This window comes from Oncorhynchus nerka, linkage group LG3 (genome assembly GCF_034236695.1).
Source record: "Oncorhynchus nerka isolate Pitt River linkage group LG3, Oner_Uvic_2.0, whole genome shotgun sequence".
NCBI lineage: Eukaryota > Metazoa > Chordata > Actinopteri > Salmoniformes > Salmonidae > Oncorhynchus > Oncorhynchus nerka.
This window is the reverse complement of record NC_088398.1, coordinates 70,974,864-70,997,129: the sequence shown is the minus strand read 5'-3', so window position 1 is coordinate 70,997,129 and position 22,266 is coordinate 70,974,864. Positions and strand designations below refer to the sequence as shown.

At 44.8% G+C, this 22,266-nt stretch overlaps 1 protein-coding gene across 9 annotated transcripts in view; it reads left to right on the top strand.

The window, feature by feature from the left end:
• LOC115116696 (guanine nucleotide exchange factor DBS-like) overlaps nucleotides 1-22,266 on the top strand; it is a 63,574-nt gene that overhangs the window by 5,320 nt on the left and 35,988 nt on the right. For all 9 annotated transcript variants that reach the window (XM_065015223.1, XM_065015220.1, XM_065015233.1 and 6 more), the window contains exons 3-10: nucleotides 10,575-10,665; nucleotides 13,737-13,856; nucleotides 14,066-14,182; nucleotides 15,175-15,324; nucleotides 15,496-15,620; nucleotides 16,677-16,791; nucleotides 17,046-17,165; nucleotides 17,378-17,569. In XM_065015223.1, coding sequence (XP_064871295.1) covers nucleotides 10,575-10,665; nucleotides 13,737-13,856; nucleotides 14,066-14,182; nucleotides 15,175-15,324; nucleotides 15,496-15,620; nucleotides 16,677-16,791; nucleotides 17,046-17,165; nucleotides 17,378-17,569 — 1,030 coding nt within the window. The remainder of the gene's footprint in view (nucleotides 1-10,574; nucleotides 10,666-13,736; nucleotides 13,857-14,065; nucleotides 14,183-15,174; nucleotides 15,325-15,495; nucleotides 15,621-16,676; nucleotides 16,792-17,045; nucleotides 17,166-17,377; nucleotides 17,570-22,266) is intronic.

Genomic DNA, 22,266 nt, shown 5'->3' with positions numbered 1-22,266 from the left:
GGCTCATATACACCACAGGCTGTTACATGAGGCTCGAGGTAGAAGGGTGGGAATGTGTTAGGGGAAACCTCTGGTTATAAACTGTCATTTAAGGCTTGGTTTTGGCCTTACTATTATTGGCATTGTGCCAGTGAGGGTTTTTGCCTTACTATTATTGGCATTGTGCCAGTGAGAATGTTAGGTAAATGGATGTGTCTGTGCTGAGGGTTGGGGAGGGGTATTGGTGAGTAGTATACTACTCGTCAGTGTCCAGTTTCTTGACAACAAGGTAGATGGCATTCCTTTATACTTGTGTGTAAAAGGTAGTTGTGAAATTATTAGATTACTTGTTAGATATTACTGCATGGTCGGAACTAGAAGCACAAGCATTTCGTTACACTGGCATTAAACATCTGCTACCCATGTGTATGTGACCAATAAAATCTGATTTGATTTGAGGTCGACGGAATTCGAGCAAGAGTTGCCTTCCAGAGAGTGTAACATTCTCGGTTTCACGGAAACATGGCTCTCTCGGGATATGTTGTTGGAATCGGTTCAGCGACCGAGCTTCTCCATGCATCACGCCGACAGAGATAAACACCTCTCTGGGAAGAGGAAGGACGGGGGTGTATGCTTCATGATTAACGACTCATTGTGTAATCATAAAAACATACAGGAACTCAAATCCTTCTGCTCACCCGACCTAGAATTCCTTACAATCAATTGCTGGCCCTGGGTCTGATCCCCGCCCTGTGCAACTGGTTCCTGGACATTCTGATGGGCCGCCCCCAGGTGTTGAAGGTAGGAAACAGCATCTCCACTTCGCTGTCCCTCAACACTGGGGCCCCACACAAGGGTGCGTGCTCAGCCAACTCCTGTACTCCTTGTTCACCCACGACTGCATGGCCATGTACGTCTCCAACAAGTTTTCGGACGACACAACACTAATGGGCTTGATTACCAACAATGACGAGACAGCTTACAGGGAGGAGGTGAGGACACTCAGAGTGTGGTGTCAGGAAAATAACCTCTCACTCAACGTCAACAAAACAAAGGAGATGATCGTGGACTTCAGGAAACAGCAGAGGGAACACCCCCCTATCCACATCGATGGAACAGTAGTGGAGAGGGTAGAAAGTTTTAAGTTCCTCAGCATACACATCACGGACAAACTGAATTGGTCCACCCACACAGACAGCGTGGTGAAGAAGGCTCAGCAGCGCCTCTTCAACCTCAGGAGGCTGAAGAAATTTGGCTTGTCACCAAAAGCACTCACAAACTTATACAGATGCACAATCGAGAGCATCCTGTCAGGCTGTATCACCGCCTGGTACGGCAACTGCTCCGCCCACAGCGGTAAGGCTCTCCAGAGGGTAGTGAGGTCTGCACAACGCATCACCGGGGGCAAACTACCTGCCCTCCAGGACACCTACACCACCCGATGTCACAGGAAGGCCATAAAGATAATCAAGGACAACAACCACCCGAGCCACTGCCTGTTCACCCCGCTACCATCCAGAAGGTGAGGTCAGTACAGGTGCATCAAAGCAGGGAACGAGAGACTGAAAATCTCAAGGCCATCAGACTGTTAAACAGCCACCACTAACATTGAGTGACTGCTGTCATACATGTAAAAAATGTATCACTAGCCACTTTAAACAATGCCCCTTAATATAATGTTTACATACCCTACATTACTCATCTCATATGTACAGTATATACGGTACTCGATACCATCTACTGCATCTTGCCTATGCCGTTCTGTACCATCACTCATTCATATATCTTTATGTACATATCCTTCATCCCTTTACACTGTGTATAAGGTAGTAGTTGTGAAATTGTTCGGTTAGATTACTCGTTGGTTATTACTGCATTGTCGGAACTAGAAGCACAAGCATTTCGCTACACTCACATTTACATCTGCTAACCATGTGTATGTGACAAATACAATTTGGGGAAATTACACTCTCTAATTGTTTTATATTTTTCACATTTTGTCAGGAAATGCAGCTCTGTCTCAGGTTCTGCTGTGGTGCAGTGGTTGCACAGCCTTTCCTCTACGGGGAGCCAGGTTTTCCTGTCTACCTTTCTCAATGGCTGTGCTCACTGAGCCTGTACTTTGTCAAGGTTTTTCTAAGGTTTTGATCAGTAAACATGGTCAAATATTTAGCCACGGTGTACTGTCGATTTAGGGCCAGAAGGAACTGCATTTTTCTTTGTGTTTGTGCTTGTGTTTCCCAATAAGCAATGTAGTTTTGTTTTGACTGTGTTGTAATTAGGTTTATTCTGATTGATTGGATGTTCTGGTCCTGAGGCTTCAGTGTGTTAGTAGAACAGGTTTGTGAACTCAGCCCCAGGACCAGCTGGATGAGGGGACTTTATTAGAACAGGTTTGTTTTATTCTGATTGATTGGATGTTCTGGTCCTGAGGCTTCAGTGTGTTAGTAGAACAGGTTTGTTTTGAGGGGACTGAGGCTTCTGAAAAGTTCCAGGACCAGCTTGGATGAGGTTCTAGAACAGGTTTGTTTTATTCTGATTGATTGGATGTTCTGGTCCTGAGCCTTCAGTGTGTTAGTAGAACAGGTTTGTGAACTCAGCCCCAGGACCAGCTGGATGAGGGGACTATTTTCTTTGCTCAGCTCTTGGCATTGCAGGGCTTGGTAATGATATGAGAGGGGTTGGGTTCACTGTATTTTAGATGTTTCCAAAACTTAAATGCTATTTTTCAAGTTTTTATTATTAGTGGATATTGGCCTAATTCTTCCCTGCATCCATTGTAGTTTTCCTCTGGACATGTAGGAGAATCTTACAGAACTCTACAGGGTTTCAATGGGGTGTTTGTCCCATTTGATGAATTCTTGTTTTGCAAGTGGACCCCACACCTCGCTGCCATAAAGTGCAATTGGTTCAATGACATATTCAATTAGTTTTAGCCACATTTTAATAGGTATTTCAAGCCCTGCATGCTTTCTCTCTTTCAATTTGAAATAGTTTATTAATGGCGAAGAATGCTCTCCATGCTTTCTCTCTCAGTTCATACACTGCCTCATTAAGGTGTCCAGTTGAGCATATTTTTAAACCTAAGTAATTGTAGTGTGTGCAGTACTCTATATATTGTGTACCAATTGAGAACTTTGGTCTAATTCCCTGAGATCTGGATCTTCTCTGGAAAATCATTATTTTAGTCTTTTGGGGTTTACTGCCAGGGCCCAGGTCTGGCAGTACTGCTCTAGCAGGTCCAGGCTCTGCTGTAGGCCATGTGCTGTGGGTGACTGCAGGTATAGGTCATCTGCAAAGAGTAGATATTTAACCTCTGAATTGTGGAGACTAACACCAGGGGCTGAGGATTTTTCTAGAATAGTGGCCAATTCGTTGATCTAAATATTGAAGAGTGCAGGGCTCAGATTGTAACCATGACGAAGGCTCCGCCCCTGGTTAAATAATTCTGGTATTTTCTTGCCAATTTTAATGCTGCACGTATTGCCAGTAAACATTTATTTAATTGTGTCATATGTTTTACCCCCTACACCACTTTCAATAACTTTGTAGAACAGTCCTGTATGTCAAATAGAATCAAATGCTTTTTGGAAGTCGATAAAGCAAGCGTACATTTTGGTATTATTTTGGTGGACATGTTTATCTATCAGGGTGTGTACGGTGTAAATATGATATCAGTCGTGCGATGTTTCGGTATAAATCCAATTAGCCTTTTACTCAGGACATTGTGCTTATTAAGAAAGTTTAGAACTCTTGCATTTATAATACTACGGAAAACCTTCCCCAGGTTACTGTTCACACAAATGCCTCTGTAATTATTAGGGTCAAATGTGTCTCTGTTCTTATAGATTGGGGTTATGAGTCCTTGATTCCAGATGTCAGGGAAATAACCTACACTCAGGATCAAATTAAACCGTTTTAAAATAGCCAATTTAAATTTTGCACTAGTGAGTTTGAGCATATTATTTAGGATGCCATCAGGTCCACATTCTTCTTTAAATTTGAGGGCCTGAAGTTTCTTATAGAGCTCCTGGTCAGTAATAGTTTAGTTTCTTATAGAGCTCCTGGTCAGTAATAGTTTAGTTTCTTATAGAGCTCCTGGTCAGTAATTGGGGAGTCCAGTGGATTTTGATTGTCCTTTATAGTTTTTTCTAATCCATTCAACTTCTCATGAATTTGGTGTTGTTCTGCGTTTGTGTCAATTTGAACGGTGTTGTAGAGTGTTTTAAAATGGGTTGTCCATATGTCACCATTTTGTATCACTAATTCCTCTTGTTTCGATTATTATTATTTTTGCCAGAAGTTGTTTGTGTTTATGGACTCAGCTAGTGTCAGCTGTTTGCTGTTGTACTGTGCTTTTTTGGTTCTGAGTGTACGTTTATAGAGTTTTTAAGTCTCACAGTAACGAAGGCGTAATTCACCATTATTTGGGTCTCTGTGCTTTTGGTTAGATAGTGTTCTATGTTTTTTCCTTATAATTGTACAATCTGCATCAAACCAGTTGTCATCTGTGATCTTTTTAGTTTCGTTTTTTATTAATTTCAATTGTGCTTCTTTTGCCATTTGCCTGAATATATAGTTGATGTTTTGTACTGCTAGATTGATGCCTTCTTTACTGTGCGTGAAAGTGGTGTCCAGAGAGTTATCTTAAGAGTGTTTTGATATTTTGGTTACAGGTTGCTTTCTGGTATTGTTCTGTGCTGTCTACTGTACTGTAGTCTACTGTACTGTGGCCAAGAGGTGAGCAGTAGGTGAATCTCCCCAAAGAGCCCCCCCGTAACCTACCATTGACAAAGTACAGACCCAGGAGAGAGCGACAGAGAAACACAGAGAGAGAGAGAAACACAGAGAGAGAGAAACACAGTAGAGACACACAGAGAGACAGAGAAAGACAGAGAGAGAGACAGAGAGAGAGATAGACAGAGAGAGAGACACACACAGACACAGAGAAAGAGAGAGAGAGACACACAGAGACAGAGACAGAGACAGAGAGAGAGAGACAGAGAGAGAGAGACACAGAGAGAGACAGAGAGAGAGAGACAGAGAGAGAGGCAGATAAACAGAGACAGAAAGAGAAAGAGAGAACTTGCTTTGGCAATGTTAACACATGTTTCCCATGCCAATAAAGCCCTTGAATTGAATTGAATTGAGAGAGAGAGCGAGACACAGAGAGAGACACAGGCACACAGAGAGTGACACAGAGAGTGACACAGAGAGAGCGAGAGACCGAGAGAGAGAGACAGACACCGAGATAGCGACTGCACCTGCGCTCCTCTCCATCAGCCCATCCCCTCTCCCACATCTCCAGGCTTTCTGGCTGGCCACCCCTCAGCCAGGCTGAGCGGAGGCTGAGTGCTCTACCTCCAACACAGTAACACACACAGAGACACACCTCTTCCCTTCTGTCCTTCTTCTGCCTGTTTTCACTTTCAATATGGAATTATTTATCCTTTTTCTCTGTGGGAGGATTTGGGTTAGCAAAGCTGTTGTCATGTGAGGAGGAGAGGAGACACTCTGTTAATCAGTTTGCTGTGCTGGCAGGGTTTGCTGCAGAGTGTTACCTCTAAAAGGAGTCAGTGAGTCAGTGGGTGTGTGTGAGCGTGCACAGTTGATTCTGCTGACTGACACATGGGATTGACTTTGATTCCTCCACCTGAACCCCTCTCCTGAGCTACCTGCTCTCACAGTCTCAAGTCAGAATGAGACGTTCATCTTTGTTTCTCAAACGTAACATTTTGACATTGTTCCAAACGTAACATTTCAAACTCCAAATGGTTACGGTAAGGGTTAACTTCTTATGGGCAGGTGGGAAGGTAGCGTCCCACCTGGCCAACATCCGGTGAAATTGCAGAGCGTGAAATTCAAACCACAGAATTATCAATATTTAACTTTCATAACATCACAAGTGTAATACATCAAAATAAAGCTTAACTTCTTGTTAATCCAGCCTCTGTGTCAAATTTCAAAAAGGCGATATAAAAAATGCCTTACCTTTGATGATCTTCTTCTGTTGGCACTCCAAAAGGTCCCAGTTACATCACAAATGGTCCTTTTGTTCGATATTGTCATTCTTTATAACCATAAAAACTAAGTTTAGCTGGCGCGCTTCAGTTAATAATCCACCCAGCTTCCCTCCATCAAAATGCATACAAAATGAATCACAAAAGTAACTAATAAACTTTTCCAAACAAGTCAAACAACGTTTATAATCAAACCTCAGGTACCCTAACATGTAAATAAACAATAACATTTTAAGATGGAGAATCATTATCGTCTTTACCGGAGAGAAATAATAAAGAACGCGCTCTCATTCACACGCTTGGAAACACTACAGCCAAAATGGGAGCCACCTAGAAAAACTACAATTTTTGGGTCATTTTTCCAAAAACCAGCCTGAAACTCTTTCTAAAGACTTGACATCTAGTGGAAGATCTAGGAACTGCAATCTGGGAGGACTTGGCCTTATAATAAAAGTGACAGCCATTGAAAATAGTGGTAGGCTGACATTTTTTGGGGGGGATGGTTTGTCCAAATATATCAAAATTATATGCATATCATAGCTTCTGGGCCTGAGTAACAGGCAGTTCACTTTGGGCATGCTTTTCATCCGGACGTGAAAATACTGCCCCCTACCCAAGAGAGGTTAAGGTTTGGGATAGGCTTAAAACAAAAATATTTGATCTTGCAACCTTTGGAATCAGAGGCAGATGCTTACACCCATGCATCCATCCCCTTCCACAACCCACTGTCAACACCGAAACCTACTTTAAGGTAACAGTACTTACTCTTGCCCCTAGTGGCCAGTTTCCACATCATTGGACCTATTCTCTGTGTGTGGATTGGACCTGTTCTCTGTGTGTGGATTGGACCTGTTCTCTGTGTGTGGATTGGACCTGTTCTCTGTGTGTGGATTGGACCTGTTCTCTGTGTGTGGATTGGACCTATTCTCTGTGTGTGGATTGGACCTATTCTCTGTGTGTGGATTGGACCTGTTCTCTGTGTGTGGATTGGACATATTCTCTGTGTGTGGATTGAACCTGTTCTCTGTGTGTGGATTGGACCTATTCTCTGTGTGTGGATTGGACCTGTTCTCTGTGTGTAGATTGGACCTGTTCTCTGTGTGTGGATTGGACCTGTTCTCTGTGTGTGGATTGGACCTGTTCTCTGTGTGTGGATTGGACCTGTTCTCTGTGTGTGGATTGGACCTGTTCTCTGTGTGTGGATTGGACCTGTTCTCTGTGTGTAGATTGGACCTGTTCTCTGTGTGTGGATTGGACCTGTTCTCTGTGTGTGGATTGGACCTGTTCTCTGTGTGTGGATTGGACCTGTTCTCTGTGTGTGGATTGGACCTGTTCTCTGTGTGTGGATTGGACCTGTTCTCTGTGTGTGGATTGGACCTGTTCTCTGTGTGTGGATTGGACCTGTTCTCTGTGTGTGGATTGGACCTGTTCTCTGTGTGTGGATTGGACCTGCTTTCTCTGGGGGACCAGTAACTTTTTTTTCACCTTTATATAACCAGGTATGCTAGTTGAGAACACCTTTATATAACCAGGTAGGCTAGTTGAGAACACCTTTATTTAACCAGGTAGGCTAGTTGAGAACACCTTTATTTAACCAGGTAGGCTAGTTGAGAACACCTTTATTTAACCAGGTAGGCTAGTTGAGAACACCTTTATTTAACCAGGTAGGCTAGTTGAGAACACCTTTATTTAACCAGGTAGGCTAGTTGAGAACACCTTTATTTAACCAGGTAGGCTAGTTGAGAACACCTTTATTTAACCAGGTAGGCTAGTTGAGAACACCTTTATTTAACCAGGTAGGCTAGTTGAGAACATCTTTATTTAACCAGGTAGGCTAGTTGAGAACACCTTTATTTAACCAGGTAGGCTAGTTGAGAACACCTTTATTTAACCAGGTAAGCCAGTTGAGAACACCTTTATTTAACCAGGTAGGCCAGTTGAGAACACCTTTATTTAACCAGGTAGGCCAGTTGAGAAAACCTTTATTTAACCAGGTAGGCTAGTTGAGAACACCTTTATTTAACCAGGTAGGCTAGTTGAGAACACCTTTATTTAACCAGGTAGGCCAGTTGAGAACACCTTTATTTAACCAGGTAGGCCAGTTGAGAACACCTTTATTTAACCAGGTAGGCTAGTTGAGAACACCTTTATTTAACCAGGTAGACCAGTTGAGAACACCTTTATTTAACCAGGTAGGCTAGTTGAGAACACCTTTATTTAACCAGGTAGGCCAGTTGAGAACACCTTTATTTAACCAGGTAGGCTAGTTGAGAACACCTTTATTTAACCAGGTAGGCCAGTTGAGAACACCTTTATTTAACCAGGTAGGCTAGTTGAGAACACCTTTATTTAACCAGGTAGACTAGTTGAGAACACCTTTATTTAACCAGGTAGGCCAGTTGAGAACACATTTATTTAACCAGGTAGGCTAGTTGAGAACACCTTTATTTAACCAGGTAGACTAGTTGAGAACACCTTTATTTAACCAGGTAGACTAGTTGAGAACACCTTTATTTAACCAGGTAGACTAGTTGAGAACACCTTTATTTAACCAGGTAGGCTAGTTGAGAACACCTTTATTTAACCAGGTAGGCCAGTTGAGAACACCTTTATTTAACCAGGTAGGCCAGTTGAGAACACCTTTATTTAACCAGGTAGGCTAGTTGAGAACACCTTTAGTTAACCAGGTAGACTAGTTGAGAACACCTTTATTTAACCAGGTAGGCTAGTTGAGAACACCTTTATTTAACCAGGTAGGCCAGTTGAGAACAAGTTCTCATTTACATCTGCAACCTGGACAAGAGAAAGCAAAGCAGTGCGACTGAAAAAACACAGTTACACACGGAATAAACAAGCGTACAGTCAATAACACAGAGTTACACATGGAATAAACAATAAACAAGCCAATAACACAATAAACAAGTCAATGACACAGTAGAAAAAAGAAAGTCTATATACAGTGTGTGCAAAAGGCATGAGGAGGTAGGCAATAAATAGGCCATAGGAGCGAATAATTACAATTTAGCAGATTAACACTGGAGTGATAAATGAGCAGATGATGATGTGCAAGTAGCAACACTGGTGTGCAAAAGAGCAGAAAAGTAAATAAAAACAATATGGGGATGAGGTAGGTAGATTGGGTGGGCTATTTACAGATGGACTATGTACAGCTGCAGCGATCGGTTAGCTGCTCAGATATCTGATGTTTAAAGTTGGTGAGGGAAATAAAAGTCTCCAACTTCAGCAATTTTTGCAATTCGTTCCAGTCACTGGCAGCAGAGAACTGGAAGGAAAGATGGCCTAATGAGGTGTTGGCTTTTGGCATGTTCAGTGAGATATACCTGCTGGAACGTGTGCTACGGGTGGGTGTTGTTATCGTGAACAGTGAACTGAGATAAGGCGGAGCTTTACCTAGCATAGACTTATAGATGACCTGGAGCCAATGGGTCTGGCGATGAATATGTAGCGAGGGCCAGCCGACTAGAGCATACAGGTCGCAGTGATGGGTGGTACAAGGTGATTTGGTAACAAAACGGATGGCACTGTGATAGACTGCATCCAGTTTGCTGAGTAGAGTATTGGAAGCTATTTTGTAGATGACATCTCCGAAGTTGAGAATCGGTAGGATAGTCAGTGTTACTAGGGTAAGTTTGGCTTTGTTGCGAAATAGAAAGCCGATTCTAGATTTGATTTTGGATTGGAGATGTTTAATATGAGTCTGGAAGGAGAGTTTACAGTCTAACCAGACACCTAGGTATTTATAGTTGTCCACATATTCTAGGTCGGACCTGTCCAGGGTGGTGATGCTAGTCGGGGGGCGGGTGCAGGCAGCGAACGGTTGAAAGGCATGCATTTGGTTTTACTAGCGTTTAAGAGCAGTCGGAGGCTACGGAAGGAGTGTTGTATGGCATTGAAGCTCGTTTGGAGGTTAGTTAACACAGTGTCCAAAGAAGGGCCAGAAGTATACAGAATGGTGTCGTCTGCGTAGAGGTGAATCAGGGAATCGCCAGCAGCAAGAAGGACTTGAAGGACTGTATGCCTCTCTCACCGTGGACTAAGAAGGGCCAGAAGTATACAGAATGGTGTCGTCTGCGTAGAGGTGGATCAGGGAATCGCCCGCAGCAAGAAGGACTTGAAGGACTGTATGCCACTCTCACCGTGGACTAAGAAAGGCCAGAAGTATACAGAATGGTGTCGTCTGCGTAGAGGTGAATCAGGGAATCGCCCGCAGCAAGAAGGACTTGAAGGACTGTATGTATGTATGTCTCACCGTGGACTAAGGACAGTGTTTTTGAAGCATCTTTACCTTGCCTGTACCTACGCTGACTGAGTGGGTAGGTGTTTCTACTCTGGCCTGACAGAGAGATACTACTAGTGCAGTAGACACTGTCATCTCTATCCTCTCTCACCATTGTGGTTCAATGTTCATTCTCTGGTCATGTCCAGTCACTGTGGTTCTACGTAATCTTATTCCTCTCTCTCCAGTCTCCAGCTGTGTTCTTGTTATGGTCATGTGTGGTGGGGTCAGGTGTTAGTTGTTGTGTTGACCGTGGTCCTCCTTTCTCTCTTTTCCAGTCTGTCTGCAGCAGGAGTGGGTTTCATTCTGGTCATTGACCGAAGGCAGGACCGATGGGCTGCCGTCAAGGGGACCCTGCTCCGCATCGCAGTGAGTAATCATGCGTGTGTGTTTCTGGCGAGTGTGTCTGTGCCTCTGTGTGTGTGTGTGTGTGTGTGTGTGTGTGTGTGTGTGTGTGTGTGTGTGTGTGTGTGTGTGTGTGTGTGAGTCTCTCTCTCTCTCAATACCTGGTGTTTCCTGTCCCATCACAGCTGGTGGTCAGGCCGTCTCTCTCTCTTACTTCCTCTCTCTCTATCTTTCGGTCTCTCTCTTGCTTTCTCTTTCTCTCTCACAATCTGTTTCCTGCTAGATGACAGCTTGCTGGCAGCTGAATAAAGTGTGCGAGCTGTGAGGAATATTATCTCTACATTGGTTACACGTAGGGTGTTTCTTTATTTGTGCTGAGATGATACATGGTTTTAGTGCCATAATGGTCCGTCCATTAATAGCACAGGATTTCCAATGTCTTTTTCTTTTGTACAAAATTACTACACCATTTATGAGATCCTTCCGAACCTTATCAAATAAGTAACAATACGTAGCTGAACATGATTCATATAAATTTGAATCAATACCTAAATCGTAAGTGATATTTAACCCCATAGGTAGTGTACAATACAGTACATTATAGGATTACATCCTTGGTTTCAGCACCACAGTAGCATGGACAGCTACTCACACAGGCAAGTAGGTGTCTATAGGTTCTCTGTGATTAACAAGGAATCCTCGTCATCTTTAGTTTCAGTGAAAATAAAATAATTTGTGGGAGGGAGGGAAAGAGGGAGAGAAAGCGTTTCCTAGACAGAGGAGGATATATAGAGACAGAGGTGAATATGACGGTCCAGATTCCACTGGGACATGAAACGGACGTGGCTGCGGGAAGTACAGGTGCTGCAGCGCCCGCTGAACAATCAGAGTAATAAACAAACGAAAGCACCCCCATCCCCAAGCATCTTCTCGCGGCCACGTCCCTCGTTCATTTCAGCTTTATTAATCCCACAAGTGGAACGTTACGGCCTGACAGGCTGAAAATGGGAGGCAGTCAATCACCGCCGGAACGGCAGCCTGATCTGGATAGTTCTTCCAGGCTAAATGACACACACACACACACACACACACACACACACACACACACACACACACAGGCCTACACACACACACATAGACCCACACTCCCATTACACATGCAGGCACACACACACTCACACACATAGACCCACACTCCCATTACACACACACACATAGACCCACACTCCCATTACACATGCAGGCACACACACACTTACACACATAGACCCACACTCCCATTACACACACACACATAGACCCACACTCCCACACACCATGTAATGAACAGTAATGAAGGCTTGCCTGTGTTGAGAGGACACATTCCAGACCTAATTATAAATCAGTTACGTTACGGTCAAATCCCTCATCTGGGAGTCAGACTAGTTCCTTGTATTTACTGTCTCCTAAATCAAACCAACCCTCCTTTTCAATACAACTCCTATTAAATTGCATTACATTAATGTATTCCTCTGCCTTGCTTGTCACCAGCGGTTGTTGTTGTTTTGTAGGCTATATTGCTAGTGAATAACCAGTCGCTTTCATAGCCTGCTGTACTGTAGGGTCAGAGGTCATTTAGAGCTCTCCCTAGTTGGGCCACTCAGCAGAGAGGAACAGTTCACTCATTCATTCATTCATTCATTCATTCATTCCATTAACTTCCTATATCCCAGAGTGGTTGATTAGTTAAGTCAATTTACTTCCTGTATCCCAGAGTGGTTGATTAGTTAAGTCAATTTACTTCCTGTATCCCAGAGTGGTTGATTAGTTTTAACTCTTTTGAGTTCCTGTATCCCAGAGTGGTGCGGTATTTATTTTATCTTTATTTAACCAGGCAAGTCAGTTAAGAACAAATTCTTATTTTCAATGACGGCCTAGGAACAGTGAGTTAACTGCCTGTTCAGGGGCAGAACGACAGATTTGTACCTTGTCAGCTCGGGGGTTTGAACTTGCAACCTTCCGGTTACTAGTCCAACGCTCTAACCACTAGGCTACCCTGACGCCCCAAGGGTAGCCTAGTGGCAGATGCTTATGTCCATCCACCATCCCTATCCACAACACCCGCTGTTGCCCCTAGTTGCCAGTTTCCACGTCATCACCTGACATCTTCAGACATGGATGACCTGGCTGGCTACATTATGCACGCAGTGGAATCTTGGTAACACAGAGATAAATGTCACAGCCTGCTATCCTGAGGTGTCAAATGTCCTTATACCCTGTCTCTCTCTCTATCCCCCCTCTCTACACCCTCTCTATCCCTCTCTCTCTATTCCCCTCTCTATCCCTCTCATCATCCCTCTCTCTCTATCCCTCTATCTCTATCCCTCTCTCTCTCTCTATCCCCCTCTCTCTATCCCCTCTCTATCCCTCTCTCTCTACCCCCTCTCTTTCCCTCTCTATCTACCCCCTCTCTATCCCTCTCTCTACCCCCTCTCTATCCCTCTCTCTCTACCCCTCACTCTATCCCTCTCTATCCCCTCTCTCGATCCCCTCTCTATCCCTCTCATGATCCCTCTCTCTCTATCCCTCTCTCTATCTATCCCCCTCTCTACCCCTCTTTCTATCCCTCGCTCTCTACCCCCTCTCTATATCCCTCTCTCTGTCCCTCTCTCTCTATCCCTCTCTCTCTATCCCCTCTTTATCCCTCTCTCTCTCTATCCACCCTCTCTACCCCCTTTCTCTATCCCTCTCATCATCCCTCTCCCTCTATCCCTCTCTCTCTATCCTCTCTCTCTCTATCCCCCTCTCTATATCCCCTCTCTATCCCTCTCTCTCTACCCCCTCTCTATCCCCCCTCTCTACCCCTCTCTCTATCCCTCTCTATCCCCCTCTATCCCCCTCTCTCTATCCCTCTCTATCCCCCCCTCTATCCCTCTCTCTCTACCCCTCTCTATCCCCCTCTCTACCCCTCTCTCTATCCCCCCTCTCTACCCCTCTCTCTATCCTCTCTCTATCCCTCTCTATCCTCCTCTCTCTATCCCTCTCTCTACCCCCCTCTCTCTATTCCTCTCTACCCCCTCCTTCCTTCCCCTCTCTGTGTGTGTGTGTGTGTCTAGGGTTCATTCCCAGGGAACCTGCAGTTGGTTCTGGTATTGAGGCCCACCACATTATTCCAGAGGACTCTATCAGACATCCTGTTCAAGTTCAACAAGGATGAGTTCAAGATGAAGGTGCCGGTACGTACAGACAGCAGCCCCACACACACACCACACACACATTCATAGACAGCTTTTTAAATTATTGTCATTAGATTCACTATTATGTTTTTCTATCCTGAATTTGTGTTTGTGTGTGTGTGTGTGTGTGTGTGTGTGTGTGTGTGTGTGTGTGTGTGTGTGTGTGTGTGTGTGTGTGTGTGTGGGTATGTGTGAGGGTGTGCATGTAGGTGATTATGTTGAGTTCTGTGACTGAGCTTCACTCCTACATAGACCAGACACAATTGACTACTGAGCTGGGAGGAACGCAGGAGTACTGCCACGAGCAGTGGATCTCACACCGTACCGTGAGTACACACACTCAAATACATTTACATTTACATTTAAGTCATTTAGCAGACGCTCTTATCCAGAGCGACTTACAAATTGGTGCTTTCACCTTATGACATCCAGTGGAACAGCCACTTTACAATAGTGCATCTAGGTCTTTTAAGGGGGAAGGGGGAGAAGGATTACTTTATCCTATCCTAGGTATTCCTTAAAGAGGTGGGGTTTCAGGTGTCTCCGGAAGGTGGTGATTGACTCCGCTGTCCTGGCGTCGTGAGGGAGTTTGTTCCACCATTGGGGGCCAGAGCAGCGAACAGTTTTGACTGGGCTGAGCGGGAACTGACTTCCTCAGTGGTAGGGAGGCGAGCAGGCCAGAGGTGGATGAACGCAGTGCCCTTGTTTGGGTGTAGGGCCTGATCAGAGCCTGGAGGTAGTGAGGTGCCGTTCCCCTCACAGCTCCGTAGGCAAGCACCATGGTCTTGTAGCGGATGCGAGCTTCAACTGGAAGCCAGTGGAGAGAGCGGAGGAGCGGGGTGACGTGAGAGAACTTGGGAAGGTTGAACACCAGACGGGCTGCGGCGTTCTGGATGAGTTGTAGGGGTTTAATGGCACAGGCAGGGAGCCCAGCCAACAGCGAGTTGCAGTAATCCAGACGGGAGATGACAAGTGCCTGGATTAGGACCTGCGCCGCTTCCTGTGTGAGGCAGGGTCGTACTCTGCGGATGTTGTAGAGCATGAACCTACAGGAACGGGCCACCGCCTTGATGTTATTTGAGAACGACAGGGTGTTGTCCAGGATCACGCCAAGGTTCTTAGCGCTCTGGGACGAGGACACAATGGAGTTGTCAACCGTGTCAATACAAATACAGCCAGCAAACACACAACCAACAAATACACTGTAAATACACACATCATAAACACCTTGGCCCAGTTTCCTACTTTTTAACTAATGACTTTTACCAGTAAAGCTGTGTATGTTGTCAACTAATGTGTTTCATCCATCTGTGTCTAGGACATGGAGGGCTTTGCTTTGATGGTGAAGAGAACAGCTCAGATCCTGCAGTCGTTTGGGACAGAGCTAGCAGAGACTGAACTACCCAATGACATCCAGGCTACTGCAAACTTACTGAGATCACACACTGACAAGAAAGACAAGATGAAGGTACAGAGCACACACACACACACACACACACTTGAGGCTGAGTGTATTTAATGACAATCCGTCTGTGTTGAATCTAAATGAGCTGTTGTATAGTGTTCTTTATCCCACACTACTGAACTCAGAGTGGTAGTGTGTGTGTATCTGACTGCTGGGATGTGGGTGTACCTCCAGGAGGATCTACATGTGGCTCTAGGACAGGGCAGCAGACTGTTGGACAGTATTAATGAGCCAGTGGTCAGAGATCCCGATCACAACAGGAACCAGGGCGAACTGGAGAACCTGTCCACCGTACAGAGGTTAGAACACACACTGGGAACCTTGACACTGGGGTTAGACCATACACTAACAGCCTAGAACACTAGGGTTAGACTTAGAACACACACGTACAATTTAGAACCCTGGGGTTAGAACATACACTGGGGTTGGGCTTAGAACACACACTGAGAACCTAGAACACTGGGGTTATAACACACTGAGAACCTAGAACACTGGGGTTAGATCATAGACTGAGAACCTAGAACACTGTGGTTAGAACACACACTGAGAATCTAGAACACTGGGGTTAGAACACACACTGAGAACCTAGAACATTGGGGTTATAACATATACTGAGAACCTAGAGCACTGGGAACATAACACCTACTAAGAACCTAGAACACTGGGGTTATAACACACAGAGAACCTAGAATACTGGGGTTGAACACACAGAGGAGCTAGAACACTGGGGTTGAACAGACAGAGAACCTAAAACACTGGGGTTAGAACACACACTGAAAACCTAGAACACTGGGGGTTATAACACACACTGGGAACCTAGAACACTGAGGTTATAACACACACTGGGAACCAAGGGTCACAGTAGGGTCAGATATACTATACACAGGAAATCTAGAACACTCCAGACCAATGCAGGAGTTTAGAACACACAGCAGCGTATGCTCATCACCATGATAAAGACTGGCAGTGCTGGCTGCTCTCAGGTCAGATGTAGTATTTTGGGAAACTCTGTTGACAGCGAAGACTACACAGTCTGGCACCTTTCACATTCAACTCAGTAGAGTGAACAGAATGCACACAGAGCGACAGAAAGCACACAGAGCGACAGAAAGCACACCGAGGGACAGAACGCACACCGAGGGACAGAACGCACACCGAGGGACAGAACGCACACCGAGGGACAGAACGCACACCGAGGGACAGAACGCACACCGAGGGACAGAACGCACACAGAGGGACAGAACGCACACAGAGGGACAGAACGCACACAGAGGGACAGAACTGGCCCTCCCCATCTTTTCCTCCCCATCTCTGTCATTCCCTATCCTCTATCCCTCTCACCTCTCCTCTATCAGACTGTTGTCCCAGTTGGATGAGACAGAGCGGGCGTGTGATGAGTTCTGGGGGACACACCAGGCCAAGCTGGAGAAATGTCTGCAGCTCCGCCACTTTGAACACAACTTCAGAGAGGTGAGTGGGACAACACACACACACACACACACAAACACACACACACCTGACGTCTGTACACCTTGGGTAACATAGACTAGCTACAGTATCTGAAAGCAATACACCACAGAGCAACATAGTGACACAGCTGATCTTGGTACATCTGTGGGACAGTGACACAGCCACCTGTGTTGATGCATGTACATCTGGATCTTTGTGTATGTCCTACCAAAAGTCATTGCCTCTGTGTGTGTTCTGTTGTGATTCTCTTCCAGATGAGATGTCTACTGGACCAGGTGGCAGAGAGATTGACAGCTTTCTCAGAGGTGGGAATAAACCCTGCCCATGCTGATCACATCTTCTGTGACCTGAACAGCCACGAGGCGAGAGTCTTAGTAAGTAAACACACACACTGATACACACATTATCTACAGCACATATCATCTCCCTGTTCTCTGTCTCTCTCTCTCTCTCTCTCTCTCTCTCTCTCTCTCTCTCACGCACACACTCTCTTTCTTTCTCTCACACTCTCCCCCTTTCTCTCTCTCTCTTTCCCTCTCCTCCCCCCTCCCTCCCTCCCTCCCTCACACTCTCTCTCTCTCTGTAGGAGGTATTGGACGAAGCCCAGGCTTTGGCCCGTGAGGGTGACGAGTTGATCCAGAGCTCTCACTATGCTGAGGACTCCATCCAGCCCAAATGCAGCGAGCTCCGAGCCGTGAGCAAGGAACTTAGTTCCACCCTGAGAGCAAGGAAAGATCACCTACTCAGAGCTATGGAACTACACCACAATCTGGAGAGGGTGAGAGGGACAGACACACACACACACGTACTGTATATACACAGATATACTATAAACAGGTATATACACACACACATACATATATATATATATATATATATATATATATGTATATATACAGTCCGGAAAGAATGAAGAGACCACTGCAAAATGATTTGTTTCTCTGGTTTTACTATTTATTTATAGGTTTGTGTTTGGGTAAAATTAACATTTTTGTTTTATTCTATAAACTACTGACAACATTTCTCCCAAATTCATCATTAACAATGTATACACTGTATTTCTGATCAATTTGATATTATTTTAATGGATTTTTTTATTTTTATGCTTTTCTTTCAAAAACGAGAATTTCGAAGTAACTTTTGAACAGTAGTGTAAAGTTGAAGTCGGAAGTTTACATACACCTTAGCCAAATACATTTAAACTCAGTTTTTCACCATTCCTGACATTTAATCCTAGTAAAAATTACCTGTCTTAGCTCAGTTAGGATCACCACTTTATTTTAAGAATGTGAAATATCAGAATAATAGTAGAGAGAAGGATTTATTTCAGATTTTTTTTCCTTCATCACATTCACAGTGGGTCAGAAGTTTACATACACTCAATTAGTATTTGGAAGCATTGACTTTAAATTCTTTAACTTGGGTCAAATGTTTCGGGTAGCCTTCCACAAACGTCCCACAATAAGTTCGGTGAACTTTGGCCCATTCCTCCTGACAGAGCTGGTGTAACTGAGTCAGGTTTGTAGGCCTCCTTGCTCGCACACACTTTTCAGTTCTGCCCACACATTTTCTGTAGGATTGAGGTCAGTGCTTTGTGATGGCCACTCCAATACCTTGACTTTGTTGTCCGTAAGCCATTTTGCCACAACTTTGGAAGTATGCTTGGTGTCATTGTCCATTTGGAAGATCCATTTGCGACCAAGCTTTAACTTCCTGACTGATGTCTTGAGATGTTGCTTCAATATATCCACATCACTTTCCTCCTCATGATGTCCTCTATTTTGTAAAGTGCACCAGTCCCTCCTGCAGCAAAGCACCCACACAACATGATGCTGCCACCCCCGTGCTTCACGGTTGGGATGGTGTTCTTCGGCTTGCAAGTCTCCCCCTTTTTCCTCCAAACATAACAATGGTCATTATGGCCAAACAGTTCTATTTTTGTTTCATCAGACCAGAGGACATTTCTCCAAAAAGTACGATCTTTGTCCCCATGTGCAGTTGCAAACCGTAGTCTTGCTTTTTTATGGCGGTTTTGGAGCAGTGGCTTCTTCCTTGCTGAGCGGCCTTTCAGGTTATATCAATATAGGACTCGTTTTACTGTGGATATAGATACTTTTGTACCTGTTCCTTCCAGCATCTTCACAAGGTCCTTTGCTGTTGTTCTGGGATTGATTTGCACTTTTCTCAACAAAGTACATTCATCTCTAGGAGATAGAATACGTCTCCTTCCTGAGCGGTATGACGGCGGCCAGGTCCCATGTTGTTTATACCTGCGTACTATTGTTTGTACAGATGAACGTGGTACCTTCAGGCTTTTGGAAATTGCTCCCAAGGATGAACCAGACTTGTGGAGGTCTCCAATTTTTTTTTTGAGGTCTTGGCTGATATCTTTTGATTTTCCCATGATGTCAAGCAAGGAAGCACTGAGTTTGAAGGTAGGCCATGAAATACATCCACAGGTATACCGCCAATTGATTCAAATGATGTCAATTAGCCTATCAGAGGCTTATAAAGCCATGACATAATTTTCTGGAATTTTCCAAGCTGTTTAAAGGCACAGTCAACTTTGTGTATAGTAACTTCTGACCCACTGGAATTGTGATACAGTGAATTATAAGTGAAATAATCTGTCTGTAAACAACTGTTGGAAAACTTACTTGTGTCATGCACAAAGTACATGTCCTAACCAACTTGCCAAAACTATAGTTTGTTAACAAGAAATTTGTGGAGTGGTTGAAAAACGAGTTTTACTGACTCCACCCTAAGTGTATATAAACTTCCGACTTCAACTGTACACACATATACTGTATATATACACACAGACTGTATGTACAGACACACACACACATATATAGTACCAGTCAAAAGTTTGGACACACCTACTCATTCAAGGGTTTTTCTTTATTTTTTACTATTTTCTACATTGTAGAATAATAGTGAAGACATCAAAACTATGAAATAAAACTTATGGAATCATGTAGCAACCAAAAAAGTGTTTTTATCAAATCTAAATATATCTTACGATTGAGATTCTTCAATGTAGCCACCCTTTGCCTTGATGACAGTTTGGCACACTCTTCACATTCCCTCAATGTGCTTCATGCTGCTGCAGAGGATAAGTTCATTAGAGGTACCAGCCTCAGAAATTGCAGCCCAAATAAACACTTCACAGAGTTCAAGTAACAGACGCATCTCAACATCAACTGTTCAGAGCAGACTGCGTGAATCAGGCCTTCATGGTCAAATTACTGCAAAGAAACCACTTCTAAACAGTCCCTCCAGGTTTTCGTGGTTGAATTGCTGCATACAAACCACTACTAAACAGTCCCTCCAGGTTTTCGTGGTTGAATTACTGCATAGAAACCACTTCTAAACAGTCCCTCCAGGTTTTCGTGGTTGAATTACTGCATAGAAACCACTTCTAAACAGTCCCTCCAGGTTTTCGTGGTCGAATTGCTGCATAGAAACCACTTCTAAACAGTCCCTCCAGGTTTTCGTAATTTTTTGTGTGATTTCTGAGGCCAAAACTGCTTGATTTTGCGGCAGCTTTTCTGAAATTCTGCGATACATTTTGCGATGTTTTTTTCACGTTCATTTCATATACAGCAATAAAAAAGTAATGTCTTTCTAATAAGTTGACTTCAAAATACTTGAGATTGTGATTTTTTCTGAAGGTTCGTAAGGACAGAATATATGATTGATATGTACTATTGCATTTTTTCTTATCCAGAAAAGTCCGTATTAGCTTTTGTGATCCATATTAAGTTTTACAGTGAGTTTATAATGGCAAAGCTGACAAATTACACTCAGTGCTTTGAGCAGTGCTCTCCATAGACAGACTGGGGAGAGCAGAGTGTCAACCACCCTACTAAAGCCAAGGTTAGACTGGGGAGAGCAGAGAGCTGACCACCCTACTAAAGCCAAGGTTAGACTGGGGAGAGCAGAGTGTCAACCACCCTACTAAAGCCAAGGTTAGATTGGGGAGAGCAGAGAGCTGACCACCCTACTAAAGCCAAGGTTAGACTGGGGAGAGCAGAGTGTCAACCACCCTACTAAAGCCAAGGTTAGACTGGGGAGAGCAGAGTGCCGACCACCCTACTAAAACCGAGGTTAGACTGGGGAGAGCAGAGTGTCAACCACCCTACTAAAGCCAAGGTTAGACTGGGGAGAGCAGAGTGCCGACCACCCTACTAAAGCCAAGGTTAGACTGGGGAGAGCAGAGTGTCAACCACCCTACTAAAGCCAAGGTTAGACTGGGGAGAGCAGAGTGCCGACCACCCTACTAAAACCGAGGTTAGACTGGGGAGAACAGAGTGCCAACCACCCTACTAAAGCCAAGGTTAGACTGTGGAGAACAGAGTGCCGACCACCCTACTAAAGCCAAGGTTAGACTGTGGAGAACAGAGCGCCGACCACCCTACTAAAGCCAAGGTTAGACTGGGGAGAGCAGAGTGCTGACGACCCTACTAAAGCCGAGGTTAAACTGAGGAGAGCAGAGTGCCGACCACCCTACTAAAGCCGAGGTTAGACTGAGGAGAGCAGAGTGCCGACCACCCTACTAAAGCCAAGGTTAGACTGGGAAGAGCAGAGTGCTGACCACCCTACTAAAGCCGAGGTTAGACTGGGGAGAGCAGAATGCCGACGACCCTACTAAAGCCGAGGTTAGACTGAGGAGAGCAGAGTGCCGACCACCCTACTAAAGCCGAGGTTAGACTGAGGAGAGCAGAGTGCCGACCACCCTACTAAAGCCAAGGTTAGACTGGGGAGAGCAGAGTGCCGACCACCCTACTAAAGCCAAGGTTAGACTGGAGAGAGCAGAGAGCCGACCTCCCTACTAAAGCCAAGGTTAGAATGGGGAGAGCAGAGTGTGGACCACCCTACTAAAGCCAAGGTTAGACTGGGGAGAGCAGAGCGCCGACCACCCTACTAAAGCCAAGGTTAGACTGGGGAGAGCAGAGAGCCGACCACCCTACTAAAGCCGAGGTTAAACTGGGTAGAGCAGAGAGCCGACCACCCTACTAAAGCCGAGGTTAGACTGGGGAGAGCAGAGTGCCGACCACCCTACTAAAGCCAAGGTTAGACTGGGGAGAGCAGAGTGCTGACCACCCTACTAAAGCCAAGGTTAGACTGGGGAGAGCAGAGTCCTGACGACCCTACTAAAGCCAAGGTTAGACTGGGGAGAGCAGAGTGCCGACCACCCTACTAAAGCCAAGGTTAGACTGGGGAGAGCAGAGTGCCGACCACCCTACTAAAGCCAAGGTTAGACTGGGGAGAGCAGAGTGCCGACGACCCAACTAAAGACAAGGTTAGCGGAGTTCCATGCTACCACTTCAGTCACAGTGGTCTGCCGCTGTTGTGGGAACTGTTCTGACATTTTCATATGCTTTGCTTATTCGAAGTGACTGTTGATTGTTGAATTTCTCCAGTTTACAAAAACATTTTGAATTTTTTTGTGCGCTCGTTAACTGTTATTTT